Raw genomic sequence first — 20,877 nt, forward strand, 5'->3', positions numbered from 1 at the left:
GTGGGGACATGGGCAGTGGGGACATGGGCAATAGGGACATGAGCAGTGGGGGCATGGGCAGAGGGAGCATGGGCAGTGGGGGCATGGGCAGTGGGGACATGGGCAGAGGTGGGTGGGCAATGGGGACATGGGCAATAGGGACATGAACAGTGGAGGCATGGACAGAGGGGGCATGGGCAGTGGGAACATGGGCAGTGGGGACATGGGCAGAGGGAGCATGGGCAATAGGGACATGGGCAGTGGGGACATGGGCAGTGGGGACATGGGCAATAGGGACATGAGCAGTGGAGGCATGGGCAGCTTAACACGTTGCATGCACATGGAAGGGTATTGGTACTCAGCTGATTATCCTTTCCATCTTTTTGATCTGTGATAGCGCTCAGCCTATCGGATGGCACTTCACATATTCAGCATGTGTCTGCTCTCCTTAGTCAAACTTCTCTGTCCTCTTTAGAACACCTTCTCAGCTCAGACACAGTGCTTTATCAAGGTCCTAGGCATTTCTTTTATTCCCCCCCCCCCTTTTTTCTTTTTGACCCATGTTTCATGTCACCAAAGCTTGCTTTGTAATCTTGAGTTCCGTGTCTGCCTTCCAATGCCTTCCAAATACTGGGTAGGTGTTTCACGGTACAAATGAGGTGACAAATTAGCTTGTCTCAGAAAGAATGAGGTTGAGGTGGGATGGGAATGGGTGGTAGGAAAGCCAGGTGTAGGGACACATGCCTGTAATCACAGCTTTCGGGAGGCCAAAGAGTTTGAGGCTGACCTGAACAACCTGGGGAGTCTGACACACAAAGAAGGGAAGACAGAGAAAAACAGGAAAGAAAACCAAAACTCTCAGGCCCTGACTGGCTGTTCTCAGGGACAGGGGAGCAGATCCAGCAGCTAGAGATACTTCAGCTAAGGCTTTGGAGACCAAATCCCAGCTCCATCACTGCTACACAGGACATGCTGTGGCAGTCTCTTAATGTTTTGATGTCTAAGTTTCCTTACCTGTAAAATAAGGTGGCTATAACAAATTCCTTAGACAATCAGTTTCCTAGAAATACCATGCAAGCATTAACTATTTGTGTTAAGTTCTGTATAGGGGACAGAGACAAATGAACAGGAAAAGTCGACTGGACAAGGGAGAACAGGTTGTTTGCTGGAGACTGGTTAGTTTAAAACTCATTGAGAAGTACTTAGACTTGGTATAAGTCTTATATTTTTCATTTTGAAGTGGAAAGTGAACTTTAAACATACTCAGACCTAATATAAATCACGATTTTTTTTTAAAAAAAAAAAAAGCAGATGAAAAGTATTAATGTTAGCTCAGAATGAAATATACTACTTCTCATTTGTAAAATATTTATTTTAAAAAACTCTTGTTTATTTGAAACAGAATCTTGCTATGTAGACTAGGTTACTCCCAGACTTACTGCATAGCCCAGGCTGGACTTGGATTCACAGTGATCACTCTGATTCATCCTCCCAGGTGCTTAGATCACACCCTCAGGCACTATACCTGAATTGCTCCAATTATTATGAACTTCCCCTGTGCCAGCTCAAATTGCTTAATAGTAATGGTGACGGTCATGAGATCAAGAGTTTATTAAGTCTTGTATTGGGAATATTTATAATGGACTATAGGTTCATAGCCATCAACAAAACAATTTGAAAGAAGTCCCTCTTACAAAAATTAAACTGAAATTAGAGGCAAAGCAAACAAAGCTTGGGCCACCAGGAAATGGCTGCTCCGTGTTCATTGTATTTTGCCAATGTTTGTGGTTAATTAATTTGAAAAAAAATGTGGCTAGAAAAATGCATCTTGTGGAATCTAGATCTATCACCATTTCTGTCCTAACTGTCAGGATAAGAACTCAAGACAGGAGCTTGAGATAGAAACCATGGAGGAACACTATACTGGCTCCCTCTTTGCCTTGCTCACTGCTAGATTTCTAATACTGACCAGGTCCACCTGCTTAGGGATGGTGCCGCCCACAGTGGAGTGAGATCTCCCACATCAATCAATCAATCAATCAAAGCAGTTCTTCACAAGCACAGCCTGTGATCTGTTTTATCAAGATAATTCTTTAATTGAGGTTCCCTTCCCAAGTGACTCCAGGTTGTGCCAAGTTGACAATAAAAACTTACCTGCTTAAAGATTTAATGTTTTTATTTGTGGAGTCAACAAGTAAGAAGTAATTTAGGGTGCTACTTCATTTATTTTCATTGACTGATGAATTTAGTTTCTTTCTAGATGTTTTTCGCTTATCCTTCAAATATTTTTACTTACTATATCTCCCATCCTTGCAGTAGAGGTCACAGAGTGCACAGTGTACAAACATCATTAATGACAGTGGAGAGATTTCCTAGAATCTATATAAAGCTGTTTCATTCTGTAACAATGGAAATCTTGTGTGTGTGCATGTGTGTTTTGTATTTTTTTTTTGTTAACAATGGATATCTTGACAATAACAATGCTATCTGTTGTCATACACTAATTTTTAGCTGCTACTCACACTGACCTGGGTTAGTCTTAGAAAAGAAATGAAGGCCAGCACTTTAAGGTATGTCTGCTATCACTACATGGAGTTAGACACTACAAAGGCACTCTGTTCACAGACCTGCCACATCTGAAGAGGTAGGCATAAACAAACAATGTACTTATTTCAGTTTGGCCAAATCAGGAAGATTTTCTGTTGCAGTGTTACAGTTTCATAGAAAAGATGGAACAGAGGCCAAGAACTATGCTATGTAGGTCTCAAATATTTCAAAACCATGTACAATCTCTACAGCTCCAGCCTTCCAGACCCCAGCATGGGATTCCTGGGGAAATAACATGTGCTGAATCCACTGTCTCAATGGTCCAAAAGCTAACAACTATTTCTTGTTACATTTCCTCTCCTGCTAGGAGGAGAAGCTTATTTATTACTACATGAAGAATGAAGGGAAAAGGTCATCTTACTATTGAAATTTGTGTTTTGTCTGTCCCCAACTATGGGCATCCATTGTCTGTTTGTGACTACCTTTACCTCATCCATTACCATGGTACAGTTATCAAATCAAGGAATCAACAATTTGGTAAAGCATTGCAGCATGCTTGTTTTATTTGCAGATGTTCTACATGGATTTTGCCTTTTAAAATCCTGAAAGAACAACCATGAGAGGAAGATCTATAGCAGTGGATCTCAACCTTCCTAAGGCTGTGAACCTTTAATACAATTCCTCATGCTGTGATGACCCCCAATCATAAATATCTCATTGCTACTTCCAATTGTAATTTTGCTAGTGTTATGGATCAAAATGTAAAAATCTGATATGCGACCCTTGTGGGGGTCACAATACACATGTTGAGAACCGCTGATCTATAGTAAAGAAAATTTGTTGCTTTTCATTACCTGTTATAGAGGTGAAAGTTCTCTAAATTCTTTTCAGAATTTTTGTGCAGTTGAGTAGAAGAGGAGCTGGACCTTGCCCCCTGATAAACAAGGCTGAGCACAGTTCCCTCAAAGGCATCAAGGGCTGGGCCCAGTCATTGTATGTCTGTAATCTATGCACTAGAGGTGGAGACAGGACAATGGGTGTCCAAGGCCAGTACAGCTACATGAGACTGTATCTCTAAAACAAAGTATAAATGTCTGTAGACGTGAGAGGGGAAGATAATCAGTATGATATCACCTGTACAGGATGTTCTGGTTCGTTAGGGTGCACCTCCCCATCTGCTACCTTTAGTTTTTAAGCTATCCTGTGCTCCTAATTATTATAACTTGTATATGTCACATGTAAATGTTATGTCAGATGTGGGGTGGGGTGGGGGGGAGAAAAAAACAGAAATCAGACCCAGATCATAATGGTTAGTAGATTTTATATGATCCAGGATTTTTTCCTTAGTGGCTTTACCAATCATTTCTTTCCTCAAAAGAATGCTCTCAGCCTAATCTGTGTCAGATCCTCAGAAGAGGCCTTCCAAGCACTGCAAGGCTCAAAGCAATAATTGGCTTCCACAGACACAAATTAAGGTGCTGGGCCAACTGGAAAACATATGAACTGACGTTCTTGTTAAAACAAAGCAGAAGTAAACAAAACACAAAACAGGGCCTTTTGGGTTAAGCAGGCTGTTGCCAGGGGAAAGCAGAGGGCTTCGGTGTGGTGAGCAGAGGCTGGTCAGGGCATGGCAGGCAGAGAAATTGAGATGTGCAGGAAGGGAAAGCAAAGGCAGCTGCTTGACTCTGAAGAGCATTTAAATATCTAACACAAAACTAATACAAGAATACATTTTGTAGACCCAAAAATGAAGAGTTGGATCTTCTTATTTTTTACACTAATTTACGGTTTGTTCTTTATGATTTCTACTTCTCTCTCTCCTTCCTTTCATGTATGGTAATTTTCTTAGTTTGCGTTTTATTACTGTGATAAACACCATGGACAAAAGCAACTTTCAGAAGAAAGGGTTTATTTTACCTTACAATACCCCATCACAGTTCTTTGTTGAGGGAAGACAGGGCAGGAACTCAAGGCAGAAACTGGAGGCAAGAGCTGAGGCAGAGACCTTGGAGGAATGCTGCTTAATGGTTTGCTTCCCTGCCTTGACTGCTTTCTTATACAATCAGAGACCATCTGCCCATGGCTGGCACCTACTTCCATGAGTTGGGCCTGCCCACATCTATCACTAATCAAGAAAATGACACACAGACTTGCATACTGACCAATCTGGATTGAGGTGTTTTCTCAGTTGAGATTTCCTCTTCCAAGATGACTCTAGGTTGTGTCAAGTTGACAAAAAAATTAACCAGCACATTAGTACCTATGCTAAATGTATTTTCTACTTTACCAATGCACAAAAATGTAGTGAGACTCATAAATGGGATTTTCTTTCTTTGTTGCATACCTGTGATAGGCTCTCTAACCTTCATGAGCTTTGACCAGAGAAGAGATGCAATAAGTTCTTACTAAATATTTTTTAAATGATCTTATACCCTCACTAAATTCCTTCTAAAGTACTCATAGCATCTGGCTTCTTGTTGTGTACCCGTGACAAAAGCCTTGTCCTCTAAAAAATCTTGACCCTAGCTCAATTGTTTGTCACAAGTATCACAACAATATTGGAAAAATAATTTAAAGTCAATATACTATTTTTGTGCCTTTCAATAAACTTAGTTTGCAGTGAAACACTCATCAGTTGGCAGTCCTTTGTCTCTAAGCAACCCTAGATTTTTCAATACATAGGTGTATACAATTCTAGGAAAATAGCACATGGTTTTTGTTCATCCCGGTACAATACACTGGATTCTAGTTGTGGCATAGAAAAGAGATTAAATTTTTGGAATATACAATTTAATTAAACCAACATTATATTTAATTTTATATTTCTATGTTATCTACACATTATAGTTTTGATATGAGGTTTTTCATTCATGCAAACACTTGGACCCCAGTTGAAGGACTGTTGGGGGAAAAGGGTTGTAGATAGAAAAAGTAGGTCACAAAGGGCATAGATCTCAAGGTTAGGGTTGGTCCTCATTTCTTACCAGTTTCTTGGCTTCCTATTTGTGAGATAAGCAACCTACACATATGATATTCTGCTTAACAGGGGCACACAGGAGGGGCATACCCAAGCATGATGGGTGGAGAGCTCTGAAGCCACAGGCCAAAATAATCCTTTCCTTCTTTATGTTGTATCAGGTATTTTATCACAGCAGTGGGAAGTCTGATGAACACAGAAAAGTGGTACCAGAGATAAAGGGTTTGTGGTGGTGTGAATAAAAATGGCACCCATAGATCCAAAGGCAGTTGTGTTATTAGGATATGTGGCCTTGTTGGAGTAGGTGTGGCCTTTCCAGAGGAAGTGTGTCACTGTAGAGGCGGATTTTGAGGTCTCATACACTCAAGCTAGGCCTAGTAGGATAGTCTTCTTTCTGCTGCTCACGAATCAAGATGTAGAACCCTCATCTCATTCTCCCATACCATGTCTGCCTGCATGCTGCCATGCTTCTTGTCATGATGATAATGGACTGAACCTCTGACAGTGTATGCCAACTCCAATTAAATATCTTCTTCTGTAAGTGGTCATGGTAACTCTTCACAGCAATAAAACCCCAACCAAGACATTGTCTAAGCCTCATCATGTGTGGCTTTATTTTAACCCTTTAATTTGTAAGAATTCATTTGTGGGGGGATTTGGAAGAGTTTATAGATTTGGACTAGAGAAGCCATAAAATATTCTGGAAATATCTCAAAATCCTGACAGCAGTATAGATAGTAAAGGCTGTGGTCATGAGGCTCCAATAGAAAAATTGGTTCTATTGGGAACTGGGCTAAAGACTTTTGTCTACATTTTGTCTGTGTCCTTTTGGAAAGAATGAGTTAACAGGTGATAGTTTGGGCTATGGAGACAGCTAAGCTGTAAAGAACATTTAATGATATTGTAAAGGACCTGAGTTTGCTGTCCAGTACCCATGGCTTGTAGCTCATATTCACCTTCAATTCCAGTTCCAGGGAGATCTCATGCTCTGGCCTTCTCTGGCACCTTCCTAGACATGTGCATATTTTATCTGCACATACATATACAAAATTAAAAATAAAGTAAAAATATTATTGACTAATCTGGTGGAGGAATCACAATTACTCCAACATTATGTATGGCACAGGTATTGACAGAAACAGACAAGTTTACTGTGTGAATTGGGAACAAATGCAGATTAGAAAGACTTAAAAAAACCGAGGAATTGCAGAAAATTATTGGGGGAAATTTTGAGTTCAAGAAGGCATAGCTCCTGAAGAGAATACAGCATAAAAATAATGTCAGTTACTCTGCACTTCAGAGCACTTCCTGATCTTGCAAAGGACCCTAGGGCAATTCTTAGCACCTGTATCAGCAGACTCATATTGCTTGTAACTTCAGTTTGGGGATAATTTAAAGCCTTCTAGCCTCTACCTCCCCAGGCATTTGAACACATGTAGTGCATACAAATTAAGGAAGGTACAGAAATACACACAAGTAAACAAAATTCATCAAGGAAAAAAGGACCTTTAAAAAGAAAAAAAGTAATTCTGGAAGCTGAACATGGTCACATGCACTTTTAATCCCAGTGCTGGAAAGGGGCAGGCAGCAGAGTCACCATGAGTTCAAGCCAACCTGGTATGAATGAGTTCCAGGACAGCCAGGTATGCCTAGTGACACCTTATCTTTAAAAGAAAGGAAGAAAGGAAGAAAGAAAGAAAGAAAGAAAGAAAGAAAGAAAGAAAAGGAAGAAAGAAAGAAAGAAAATAAGAAAGGAAGAAAACAAACTTCATAAAGAATTTTTTTTTAAGATTTATTTGTTTTAGTTATGAGTACACTGTGGCTATCTTCAGACACACCAGAAGAGGGCATTAGATCCCATTACAGATGGTTGTGAACCACCATGTGATTGCTGGGAATTGAACTCAGGACCTCTGGAAGAGAAACCAGTGTTCTTAACCACTGAGCAATCTCCAGCCCCCCTTCATAAAGAATTTTGGAAGTATGGCAACATCTTGACACTGATTGCTTACTTGTAAGTGGGTTTAGCTTTCCCTGAGACTTGTGGGACCATAACCTGTAATGAGATAGGAATCCTGTGAGCCCATAATGTATAATTGAGAATAGTTATGGAGGAAGTCAAATGAAGTTGCATAAAATTACTGCCAATTGAGCTTCAAGTATTTGTTAATAAACATATTTTATAAATATTCAATAACATCTATGAAAACTTGGTCAGAATACTTAAAAGTTATGCCCATGCCAGAAGATATAGGCTGAAGACATGCCCCAAGTAGATCCAAGGAAGACCTTTTGAAAGTAAATAATCAGTACCATTCAATCTAATAATTGCAATTATTAATTTTTATATGTTTGAATAGACATCATGAATGAATCTTGTCTGTTTTAAATGAGAATACTTTGGATTGCATAACCCAACTGAAAGTTGCTTCTGTTTACTTCACAAGGAATGCAATGTTAATTCTGAGGTGTTGATGTTTTACAATGCCCAATCAAGACACAAAGGTGAAGAGCACTGAGAAAGCAACTGATAAGCAACAAGGGACCACCACCAGGTAACAAGTGTCTGTGGTCATCCATGGGGCAGTGGTGTTGAGTGGGTTTAGTGTTTTTGTGAAACATTGTCTCCTGGATTGCAGTGTTTACCCAAACACTGAGCCCTTTCTAGAGTTTGGAAAGAAATATTTGACAGGCATACCCTGATCTACAGAGTCTGGCTTCCAAGTGGCTGTACCATCAGTAGTAATGTGACCTTGTGCTGTTCTTCCTTCTAGGGACTATTCAGATCTTAAAAGACTTCGGTGCCTGTTGAACGTCCAGTCAAGCAAACAACAGGTAGTGTTTTCAAAGGATGTGGCATGTGAATAAACATCACAGGTTTCGATATTGTCCAGTTCACCTCCTTGTGTACACTCTCTTTGTTCATCCTGAGTTGTCCTTGCTTCCTCTGGCTGCTGCTCTCCCCTGGGTCAGGCTGGGCCAGGACTTGGTTGGCATCCAGCCTTTTTGTTTCTCTGCTTGTCTCCATGTGTTCTAACCACCAGGACTCAAATTCTTCAGTCTGTAAACAGTCAGTTCTGTCATCAAATGCCAATGGTTACCTTTCAGAGCTTTAGGGAAATTCATTCTCTGAAGCACAGTTTACTACATCTTCCTCTTCTATGTACCCTTTCCCCATCCTTCTCCTTTATAGAATATACCCCATAATCCTTCTCAAATTGCACCCCACCAAAGGGGGGGGAGTGAGGTTTTGGCTATTTATGTGGTGGCATTTTTTAATGCTTTTATTACTTAAGAAAAGAATGGAACACCAGATTAATCACTAAACCTGACTTCTTAGTTTTGCTTCTAGAAGACTTTGGAAAGGCATGGAAGTAGAGGTCTAGGGGTTTGGGAAACAACATAGCAGCCCTCAGAACAACAGCAGACTTTCATGAAGCACTGTTGACTGCTCTGTAGCAGGGATGGGTCTGAATCCTGGTCTCCTGTCTCTGTAGTCTCCACTACTATACTTTTAAAGTTGTTTAAGAGTTCCTGAGGTTGGCAATGGGTTGATGATGCTTTTTGTCTTATGTCACACAAACTCAGCAGAGAACCATAGCATTTTTATCTATTTATTTTGGAGCGTGGCTTCCTGGAGGTTTGGTGGCAATATGAAAGGCAGACAGAGTAGTGCATGCTTGTGGAGTACTTCTTACTTGCTGGTGCCCTGGCTGCACTTTTACCTTCTTAATATTCACAGCATCCACTTTCACAGGAGGACAAGCTGCAGTATGCAGAAATGAGCATCCCAGGATAGGAGTCTGCTCATGGAATACAATTTCGTAACTTTGCACTGTGTGCCCTAGCCAAGGAGATGCTTCTCAATGAGCTAGAAAATTAACTTACAGTTAAAAATTTTTGAACAAGTTAAAATGTCCTTAAAATGGCTTTTCTCTGTGTCTTCCATACTATGAGATCCCTGAGGTCTCCTCTTCCCCACTTAGTTCAGAAGGTATCTCACCTCTGTTCTGTCTTAGATCCCATTCCCTATTCCGCACATCCTCCAGTGTAACCACAACACCCCAAGGTACTTCTTCTTGCTTTTCCTCCTAGAATTCATTCCTGTGAGGGTTGTCATGTTTTCAGGCCCAAATCGATTGCCCCCATCTCCATACACAGCTGCCTTTCCCCGCTGGGGAACTCTTTCTCCAAGGTAGCAGCTTTGTCTCTTGCCTTGGCGAGGCTTGTGGTCTCACTTCCTCATAAGATCCTTTCACCATCAGCAACTTGGACTTATCTTTTGATTCACTATTTATGTATTCTGCATGTCTGGGGCTAGTTTTTCCTAAGTTGAATGTGACCATGGGTCACCATGAACATGAAGAACCCTGGGTCTGGCCAGGTAAAGAAATACCTACAGTGTTTCTGGATTTGGCTTGGGGCTTAAAGCTTTCAGTGTTGAAGTTCATATGGACTAGATCTCTTTCCCCTACATTGTACCACTCCCTTGTTACTACCTGGCACGGTTGACTACAGTTAACTTAATGCTTTCCTCTCTTTTAGCCAACTTGGAGTTCTCACTCATTTGTCTGACAAGTTCATATCGTTTTGCTAAATCTTCATACATAAATAATGTATATTTAAAATGCTTGAGTTATTTGGAAAGCAGAGAGCTGTAAGGGAGCATGCAGTGACTGGCCTCACTTGGAAGTTGGTTCCTAAACGTCTCGAATTCTAAGCCTAATTCTGCTGTGGAAGTTCCTGCATCTGTCATCCTGATAAGAAAAGTGACTCTGAGCTCTGCTTTTCTTTTCTGAAAGAATGTAGATATGTAAATGAGAGTTAGACAGACAGACAACTCAGGAATTCCCTTGTGCCTCACTTGTTTGAGGAAGAACATAAGGAGCATATAATGATATATAATGTATGGAGTTTATCATAAATTAAAACCAGAGCCAGACATAAAATGAAAAACAAGGGCTGAGAGAGCTACACAAGAACCCCCCACTGACACACATAAACAGGCCCATACTTGCTTCACATATTTGCAATGGTCCATTGAAGGAGGAACATTCATGACTCAGGTCCACTTACTAGAATTCTGCTGATGTGGCCTGTTTTATTATATATGCTTATATATATATATATATATATATATATATATATGTTGTTCATTTGTTTTTGTTTATAAAAGGGGTGTGATGACCAATTGCTAGAAGTTCTAGGGAAAAAAATAATGCACTGGGGACATATTTTGGGGGAGAGTTCCTGAGAAGTGAATGTCCTTCCTTTGATTCTCCATGGAGCCAGGGTGCCGTTGTTGAGTTGTACTATGGCCTTTGCCTCTGCTCACAGCCCTGACAGCCTTGCAGAACTGTCACATCAGAGCTGTTTTTCTGTGGGACTCCTGCTGTCTCGCAGACCTTGGTCCATGGCTACTGTCTCTCCTTTCACGTTCTGTCATAACAAGCCCTGGGTACCAACTTTGTAGAATGTTTCCCAAGCCCATGTTCAAGTTCCTTCTGTCCTATACTAAAAACCCCTTGATTATTACATGTCCATGACTTCTCAACACATCTGGTATGCCATGTCTTCAACAGGTGTGTGGACTGGGTGGTTTACCAGAAGGAAGAATTGACTGGGGACAAAGTGAGCATTCATTTTGCAGCTTCACACTTGAATAGCTGCTGTATGTTGGTTTTGTGTGATGTACAAGGAACATAAGAACAGATAGACCTTTGGGGTGGCTAAGTTCAGGGAGATGAGTGGTGTGCAGACTAGACAGTGCATTTGTGCTATAGTAAGTGCAGTGAGCAGTGTCCACTCTGTTAGGAAGGTCTGAGCAGGCTCTAACCTGTGCCCTGGCCTGGAATCAAGAGCTATGGGCTCCTCTGACACAGCAAAGCTGGGGCGTTGGACGAGAGGGTAGCAAGACAAGGAAAACTGCTGGGAGTTCTGGACTAAGCTTGCTTTTTCATCTGAGGGAGCTGGTGGTATCATGGTTTTTGTTATCAAGTACCTGGTCTTTGCAAATACTGCTACCAAATACAGCCTGCCACTGTGTCTCTCTGAGTTGATTCTTAGCACTGGCTATCTGCCTGCCCACGATGGGGGTGGCTGCGTTGCTTCCTGAGCCCCCCTTTCCTTTGAGTGGTTTAGATATATTTGCTCTGTGCTTACTACTTTCTTTGTTACAGACAATATCTTATGAGTCTTGCCAATGACAATGGGGTTTGAAATTTTTTTTTTAAAAAGGGTTTGAAATTCTTTAGGCCTAGAAAGCCTACTTCCTCTTTGTGTGTGTTTGTGTGTTATGACAGTTCCTGTCTAACAGAAAATTGAACTTGTTGTGATTTCATGTCTAATGTCTTTTTTGAGTCATAAGCCCACATTTGGAGATCGCCTAATTTGTAATGACAAGCTTTTTGTGCCTAGAAAATTTATGGTAGTGATTACAAGGCTCATAAGAGTATTTTAAATTGTTCCTGCACATAGTGGATGCTGTATAAACAGTAACTCACTTGAGTCTCATAACCCAGAATTACACAGTGTTATTATTGCTTCTATTGAAATGACATGGAAACCAGTATACGCAGAGATCAAATATGTGCTCCAAGATCACAGTGCCAGCTAACAATGGATTAACCTGCAGAATCTGGTGTGGATGCTCTCTCATCCCTATACATTGTCTGCTTATGTTCTTTTGGCCCCTTGTTCATGAAGGGTGTAGATTGGGTGATGGAACTGATATACAAAGGTAGTCTTATAGAATGGAATGTTTACTGTCCCTATTTAGAAAATTCTACTGTGGCTTGAAGATAAGGAAACATATTGGGGGGCAATGACACCATCATAATTCATTTCTGAATTACAGGAAATAAGCCTTTCAGGAAATAAGGAAAATCACCTTTGTGTAAGGAAAACATGATCTTATATCAATTTCTGCACAATGAAATAATTAACTCAAAAGTAGTTCCTTTATTGTGCTTTGCTTACATCATTATTAATAATTGACTATAAGATGTATTTCATTCATACTTTGAAAAAGATGAGTCTTTTTTCCCATGTTATACCAAATTTCATATGGTTCAAACAAAATGAATCTTAGGGTTCTCTCAGCCATGGCAATTATTGGTATGTGAATCTTGACAACTTACGGAGCCACCAAGTTGATCTTGGTGGATCAACTTGGATCAACAGGAGCCCAGATATATTCTAGGTGTTCTAAAACCACTTATTTTATTATAGTAAATGCAGACATTTTAAATCAGTGTCTTAAATATCATTGTCCAAACTGAGCGATAGTAATGGGTTTTGCCTGTTGCTGTGGCTGAGTCCTTGGTGAACAATATGTACGTTGTTGAGTGCAGGCAAAGTGATACTCTGTTCTGGGCAGTATGTACTACTGGATTCAGAAACTCTCCATCTGTGTATCTGGAGCACATGAGAAACTTAAAAATCTCTGCTGTCCAGGCTCACCCCAAACCTTATCCCTAGCACAAGTGTAAATGCCCATAGAACATCACTGGCCCAAAATAGACAGGTTCCTTCCTGCTCCTGTCAGTGTGAGACAGATTGAATATACATCACAGTGAGCTGTGACAGGTGCTATCATTTGTGATGAAGACAGAACAAGCTAGGGGTAAGTCTTGGGAAAACCCCACTTTTACAATGCTGTCATCTCAATGATTGGAAAACCCTCATTCTTTTGGCCCCCTCTCCCCACTCTACCTCTCCTATTCTGTGACTTGTTTTATCATGTATTGAATGAACCATGATGGTCATGAACTCTGTTTCCATTTCTGTAGCTTCCAGCCATTAACTTTGACAGTGCCCAAAATAATATGACAAAGTCTGAGCCAACTGTCAAGACAGGGGGACATAGAGCTCGCAGTCAATGGCATGAGTCCACAGAATCAGTTGAACTTGAAAATTTTAGGTAAGAAATCTCCTTTGCTGTCAGTAGCCTTTTCAAGTTTACTTATTTAAATTTATTACAGAAGTGAAAATTTGAAGTCTGCATATTCTTAGTTTAGTAATTTTAGTTACCAGGTAAAGTGTTCCCCAGGACAAGGGGAGACCAAGAAACAAGCTAAATAAGTAGGCATTCTGTCTTCAGAGTTCAGGACACCTTGCTGCCATGAACACTAACAGTTGTCCATTGAGGAAGAGGACCCAAGATGTTGACCTGAGTAGGTCAAACCCAAGCTTGGTCTTAACTTTTGCTGTGTCTACATCTTTCTGGTGGTGAAAAGGCATAAAAGAATCTGTTGCTGTGAACAGATGTGGTAGCTAAATAAGATAATTATTAGGTTGGCAATATGGCTAAGAAGCTTGTCATCAACCTATACAGTCTGAGTTCAATACCTGGGACTCACATTGTGGAAAGATAGAACTTAATTCTATCACACACACACACACACACACACACACACACACACAAATGTAATATATTTTTCTAAAAAAGTTAGTATTTTAAAAATCCAAGTTTCTCAATTGTATGGCCAGAATCTTGGCTTTACCAAACAGCGTTAATCTGTGTTTCTTTCTGTTGCTGAGTAGACATTCCAGAAGCAGAAATTCTTGTGGGCCATTCCCTTTATGGGAGCTGGCTTTGTGTCACAATGCATTCAGGTCATTTTCCAGTTAAGTACCATGTAAACAATGGAAGGCATGAAATATTAGCATAAATATTCTAGAATGATTATTTACTTGTTTGGTTTAGCTTGTTTCTCTGGCATTGTATGAATTTAAAACAGTTTCAAAAAGTCATATGATATTTCACGGGTTCATATTTCTAACTTGCAAAAACTAAAAATATCTTGTTACATATTCACTTTACCAGTGATCTTATATAAGAAACCATTACAGTCCTTACCTGTCTGTATAGGGATGTATGAGTGAATGCTAAGTGAATACCCACAAAGGCAGCTGTTTACACATCATAGAACTTACCTTTGAGATGATAGTCATATAATTTTACTTTATTTGACCTTGATCTTAAAATTAGCCATTTCTTTTATATTTTGTGTATGTGTGTGCATGTATGTATATACATGTGTGTATGTGTGTGTAAAATTTCATGTGTAATAGTGCACATGTGGTGTTCAGAGGATGACTTGGTTGGTTCTCTCTTCAGCCCTTGATGGTAACCTTTATTTATCAACTTTATTGTTGAGTTTGAGTCTCTGTAACTAATATGTTGACCTTCAGACTCTCAATGTTTTGTCTCAATATAGATGGTCTTTCTTTTTATCGGTAATTTGGTCAGCCCAAATAATGTTTATTATAAATTGTTTTTCTCTGTTTTTTATCTTAGTATAAACTATAAGAATGAAAGGAATTTCAGCAAACATCCACAGCATCAGTTATTTCAGGAGATCTTTACGGCTCTGGTGAGAAATAGACTCATATGCAGGTAAGGCTCTGCCCAAAAGACAAATATCTACCCAAGAATGGTATGTTTCACAGATCCGGTATGGAGAACATGCTTTAAACCAGCCTTCAAGTAGAACACAGGGTGGTTGCAGTATTTAGGAATATAAATATTCCAGTATTTATGATTATGTATGTATATAATATATTCACATTTATGGCTTATTTTCTTTGTCATTACATATAATTGTGTATAGATAGCACACACACACACACACACACACACACACACACACACACTAACAACTAAAGAAAAAGAAGCAATAAATTTCAAAGAGAGAAAAGGTGGATACTCGGGAGGGTTTTGGATGGAAGAAACAGAAGGCAATACAGTGTAATTATTTTATAATCTCAAATATTAAAATAAATAGTTAAAATATATAAAAGTAAAAGGCTAAGCAAAGGCTATGTGAAAGGATACAGATGGGCTGTGTTCTCGTTGGAATCTCTTGTTGGACCTTGAATTTAGTTGAACTTGGTGACAGGTAGGATGTGAGAGGACAGAGTTTTCTTTAATGTGCTTGTTTTGGGTTTGGACACTCAAGGAATGTTTATTGTATAGTTCTTATGAAAGAGGGACATTGGTGACCACTGTGGATGACATGACAATACCTTTGTAGTCGACATAGTGACCAATTAGCTAGGCTTTCCCAGCCTGGAAAGAAAGAGGATGAACATATACCACCCCTCCGCTCCGAGTCCAAGTCCTATGTCCTGTTATGGATGACTGATGGGGAATCTTAGACTAGACAGACTTGTTTTCTGGTAACAGGAGCAGCTCTGAGGAGCTAAGCTCCCTTCTTTCATAGCACAAGAAAGAACTTAGAATGCTGGATTTTTTAAAAAAGATTTACTTATTTATTATATGTAAGAACACTGTAGCTGTCTTCAGACACTCCAGAAGAGGGCATCAGATCACATTATGGATGGTTGTGAGCCACCATGTAGTTGTTGGGATTTGAACTCAGGACCTTCGGAAGAGCAGTTGGTGCTCTTAACCACTGAGCCATCTCTCCAGCCCTAGAATGCTGGATTTTAAGACCATCTACATCATTCTTGAGGGCTACAGATCTCTGTCATCAGTTCAAATCTGAAATCAGAGTTGGATAAAGGATGGACTATGTGTAGAGGTCCCCATTGACCTCCACATCATAGAATTTGTCAAGATGGCAGCACTATTTTCTCCTCATAGCTTATATTTAAAGAATAATTACATCTCAGAGCTTTTCTGGTATGGCTCCTTAGCCCGTTCCTCTGTGACTATCAGGGATAATGTTGGAATGAAAGCATAGATTAAACTTACTCAAACTGGTGAGCATCTGCCATTTGCCAAGAAGGGATAAGGCAACCAAGGAGAAGGAAGATAAAAGAAAATACTGAGATGACTGATGTGTGGTCCTCCTTTCCTTCAACAAAACAATTACTCATAGTCCATTACAAAAGGAAATATAGATATTTATAATTTACACTCAGACAATTAAAGCCTGGATGAGACAGGTAGGTGGGAACTTCAAATGTTGGCCCAATTTTGCTTGTGGACAATCTACACATACTTGAATGGTAATTTCACCCTGAAAGTATAATGAACTGGGAATTGGCCTTGGCTGTGGAACATGGTTCCTACTACTGTGCTTTATTTCTGCCCAGTCGCCAATGTTTTTTTACTTCCCTTTCACACTCCCAGATGTGTTCTATTCCAATCCACATGTGCAGACACCTCTTTCTGGGTTCTTTTCCTAAGACTGACTTATTTTCTGTTCTGCAGCCAGACTTGTTAATGCAGTCAGTTAGGGCAAACCTACAAGTCTTTCACAGTAGTTCTGAAGGAAGTACTGCCTGGACCTGAGGTCACAGGACAGGCTGCTCTGGATGTGTGTCCATGCACAGCACCAATCCAAATCTTTCACACTCTTTCTGCCTTAACATGATTCATATGTAGTAGCGTGTGATATTAGAAATAGAGTCATGACATTTCCATCTCATCTGCCAAGTATCTGCCTAGTATCATGTGGTGGTTGTGCAGAGAAGTAGCAGTTGTCACAGTAGTGACAGATTCTTTGATAACCGACCAACTACACTTCTCTTTAATGCACCTGCTTCCTGCTGTTCTGTATTTTGTTGATATATGGCTTCTATACTACACACGGAGTATAGTTCACTTGTGAAATGAACTCGCTCATGGGGCTGGAGGTGGAGGATTTTGTAAAGCTAATGACACAGTAGTTTTGAACTGGTAGAATTTGATGCACAAGGCTGGGGATGTGGACAACCCCAGAAGGCAACAAGATGGGACTACAAGGGTTGATTTGGAATATTAAAGCCTGAGGAGGAGACTGGAAGAAATGACAAGTCATTCTAATATATTTATGAAGAGGAATCCCTTATGTTCTGAAAGCCAAAACTGAGTTAAAGGATGTCAGACCACATAAAATGACAATTTTCTTTAGAGAAATTCTGTCAACAACATCAAAATGAATGCTGTGTTTGGTATGGTTACTAAATTCGGTGCTATTTTAAAGTGAGCTCATTTAGCTGGCCCCTTTCTGATGTCATTACACTAGAATGGTGAGGCAAGCTACCCGTTCTTACCTGTGACGATTGCGGAAGTGGAGCAGAATCCAGGCACTCTGGTTTTAGCTAGAAGAGACCCATCCAACTTATTTAATGGACTGTTTGTACAAAAGCATCACTTGTTTCCCAAAGCATGCAAGTCACCATCCTTGTTACAATCACTTTCCATCAGATCTCCTATGTATTTTCTGCAAATTTGAGACACGTAGAAAACGAGACTGTAGTATGTCCTTACGGTGATATGGTTAAGCTACACACCAGAGGGATCTTTGTGCTCTAGATGATATCTGGCCAACCCATGACCATCTTTTTTTTTTTAATTTAAACTTTTAAATTTTGAGATTTTTATATGTAAGTACTGTATTTACATAATTTCTATCCCCTCTTCCTCTCCCAACTCTTCCTGTATCCTCTTCCTATGAAGTCGTCTACACTTCCTTTTTAGCTCATAACCTCCTCTTCTATGATTATTATTGTTATACACACAAATACACACACATATACACACACACATGAGTATGCACACACACATTCATGTGAACACCCACATGTGTATGCACTATTCCGTACTGGGCCCATAAATGCTGCTCTTTTGTACATGTGTTTAGGGCTGACCCTTGGGAGTGTTTGACCTTATGAGGGACTTGTCCCTGGCAAAGAATAACTCTACCTCTCTTATTAGAAATTGACTTTTTAAACCATAAAGGTTTTTTAATTTTCCAAGACAGGGTTTCTCTGTATAGCCCTAGCTGTTCTAGAACTCACTCTGCAGACCAGGCTGGCCTCAAACTCATAAATCTGCCTGCCTCTGCCTCCCAAGTGCTGGGATTAAAGGCATGCGCCACCACCCGCTCGGCTAAACCATAAAGTTTATAAAACTAAAATGATAGTAATAATAATAACAACAACAACAACAACAACAATAATAATAACTGTAACATATGTTCGGGGAGTGTGCTGGATGTCCCTAGCCAAGAGGACTAATGCTGTGTTTGTTTAGCAATGGGACCTGTGATGTCTAAATTGACGCTAGAGCACAGCTTGTGATGCAAAGGTTACTTTCTGTTTTGATGCCTTGGTCCTCTGCTTGGGCACGTCGGCTCATCACTGAGTCCCAGGACCAGATGTTAGGATGGAGTTAGGATCATTTTTATGGTTTTAAGCTCTTGAAACACATGGAGTTGGTAGACATAGTTATGCTGTCATCTTACCTTAGCACCCTGTAAACAGGCCCATAGTTTTCCTCTGGGAAAACATGAGTGCCATCTGTAACCGGTGCAGAACTTTGCCTGAGGGTCTGTACTGGCTGGTTTTGTGTGTCAACTTAACACAGGCTGGAGTTATCACAGAAGGGAGCTTCAGTTGGGGAAGTGCCTCCATGAGGTCCAGCTGTGGGACATTTTCTCAATTAGTGATCAAGGGGGTAGGGCCCCTTGTGGGTGGTGCCATCCCTGGGCTGGAGGTCTTGGGCTCTATAAGAGAGCAGGCTGAGCAAGCCAGGAGAAGCAAGCCAGTAAGAAACATCTCTCCATGGCCTCTGCATCAGCTCCTGCTTCCTGACCTGCTTGAGTACCAGTCCTGACTTCCTCTGGTGATCAACAGCCATGTGGAAGTAAGCTGAATAAACCCTTTCCTCCCCAACTTGTTTTTCGGTCATGATGTTGTGCAGGAATAGAAACCCTGACTAAGACAGGGTCTCAGGCTAATGGCTTTCTGCTCTTAAAGACTTTTTAATGCCCAGTTGTTCTTAAGATCTTTTAATCCTTCTTGGCCTTTTTCATTGGCTCTGTGGTTCTGGTGCTTGAACCACATGTGCTGAGCATGCATCCCATTGCTAATTCACACACCTGCATAGCAGTGTTATCTGTTAATGCTACCCACTTCATCCCTGTGCTCGAGGGTCAGAGGAAGTTCCCATTCCTCTCTTACTTCTGTGCTTCCTCCATCCTGCTGGTTTACTTGATGCATGGTACCCTACTTCTCTATGGACCCAACTTGTTCTAATCCCTCATATTACCTGCCCCATCCTCCTCATTCTCATGACCCAGGGGTCCTCTTTTTCCTTGGTATACACTAACCTCCTAGATGCCAAAACCTAATTATTTATCCACAACTCTAACCATCTAATTTGGCTTTCAATGTCACCATCTTGGGACAAATATAAAGCTCTTGTTTTTCACTACTGGGAATTGAACCCAAAGGCTTTATACAGGCTAGGTAAGTGTTTTACCAGTGAACCTCATCCCCAGCATTGGTTTGCTGAAATAGGTCTTTCTATGTAACCCAAGCTGGTCTTAAATTCATGATCCTTCTATCTTAGTCTCTCAAGGTGTACACCACTATACAAAGCACTCATACATTGTTTGTTTTCATAAGATGATTAAGTTTCTCTTATACTTTAAATATGTGTGCAATAACATATACATGCACACAGGCACACACACAGTCTCACACATACAGTCACAAACACAGGCACACATGCATGATGTATGTATGCCTGTACACCTGCACGGACATATGTGCATACTTGCATGTAGGCATACATGCATACACTTGAATGTATGTGCACACATACACACTCACATATGCAAATACACATGCATAAAAGTCATAACAATTATGGAGATGGATTGGACTCTTAAGAAGGCCCACCCAGTGGGTGGATGAGAGCACTGATACTCAAAGAGCGTCCAGGCAGTCTGGGTGGTGCTCCTGTCCTATGTCTCACATATTCCCTGATTTCTTTCTTTTGTTTCTTGAGTATACCTTTAATGGTGGAGTTAAACTCAATAACCCATCCTGGTCAAAGCAGTTCTGTATGAGGGAAAATAATAAATTTTATGTGGCACCAGGGCAAAGTTTCTCTTTGCTAAACATGCTCTCTCTGCTGTGTGCTGTGGCTTCTCATCACAGAGAAGCCTGACAGGCAGGAAGCTGAATTACTCTGCCTTCCCAGGGAAGAACTTCTTGTCCTTGGCCAACAGATCACCACTCAAAGCAGCCATAACCTGGCTGGGATCGTCATATCTGTGCATGACAGATGTGTTTACAGTCTTTAAATAAGCTATTGAGAGCCAGGTGTTGAGTAACGGTTCCATCTCAGGAGTCACACTTCAGAGCTAAAAGTTCATCTCTCTTCCCTTCCCCTCTCTTGTTCTTCTCCCCCTCTTTCCTCTCCTTTACCCTCTTTTTCTTCTCTTCTCCCTTTCCTGGGGCCTCACTTTGCTGCTCAGGCCAGCCTTGAACTCCTGGTCCTGCCTCAGCTTCCCAAGTGCTATGTTTATAGGCCTGGCTTTACCTGTCTCTACTTCTCATGTCCCATGCTGGCCTGGCTCCTGAAGTGGCTCTCTGCTGTGACTCCATCCCTGTTTCACATGTCAATTGGA

General features: G+C 40.7%; 1 protein-coding gene across 2 annotated transcripts in view; it reads left to right on the forward strand.

Annotated features, from left to right (window-relative positions):
* Nek10 (NIMA related kinase 10) overlaps positions 1–20,877 on the forward strand; it is a 228,364-nt gene that overhangs the window by 2,373 nt on the left and 205,114 nt on the right. For both annotated transcript variants that reach the window (XM_031361786.1, XM_031361785.1), the window contains 4 exons: positions 7,951–8,058; positions 8,278–8,338; positions 13,294–13,424; positions 14,805–14,903. In XM_031361786.1, the coding sequence (XP_031217646.1) occupies positions 7,988–8,058; positions 8,278–8,338; positions 13,294–13,424; positions 14,805–14,903 (362 nt within the window). In that variant the 5' untranslated portion in view covers positions 7,951–7,987. The remainder of the gene's footprint in view (positions 1–7,950; positions 8,059–8,277; positions 8,339–13,293; positions 13,425–14,804; positions 14,904–20,877) is intronic.

Source organism: Mastomys coucha, unplaced genomic scaffold, assembly GCF_008632895.1.
Source record: "Mastomys coucha isolate ucsf_1 unplaced genomic scaffold, UCSF_Mcou_1 pScaffold9, whole genome shotgun sequence".
NCBI lineage: Eukaryota > Metazoa > Chordata > Mammalia > Rodentia > Muridae > Mastomys > Mastomys coucha.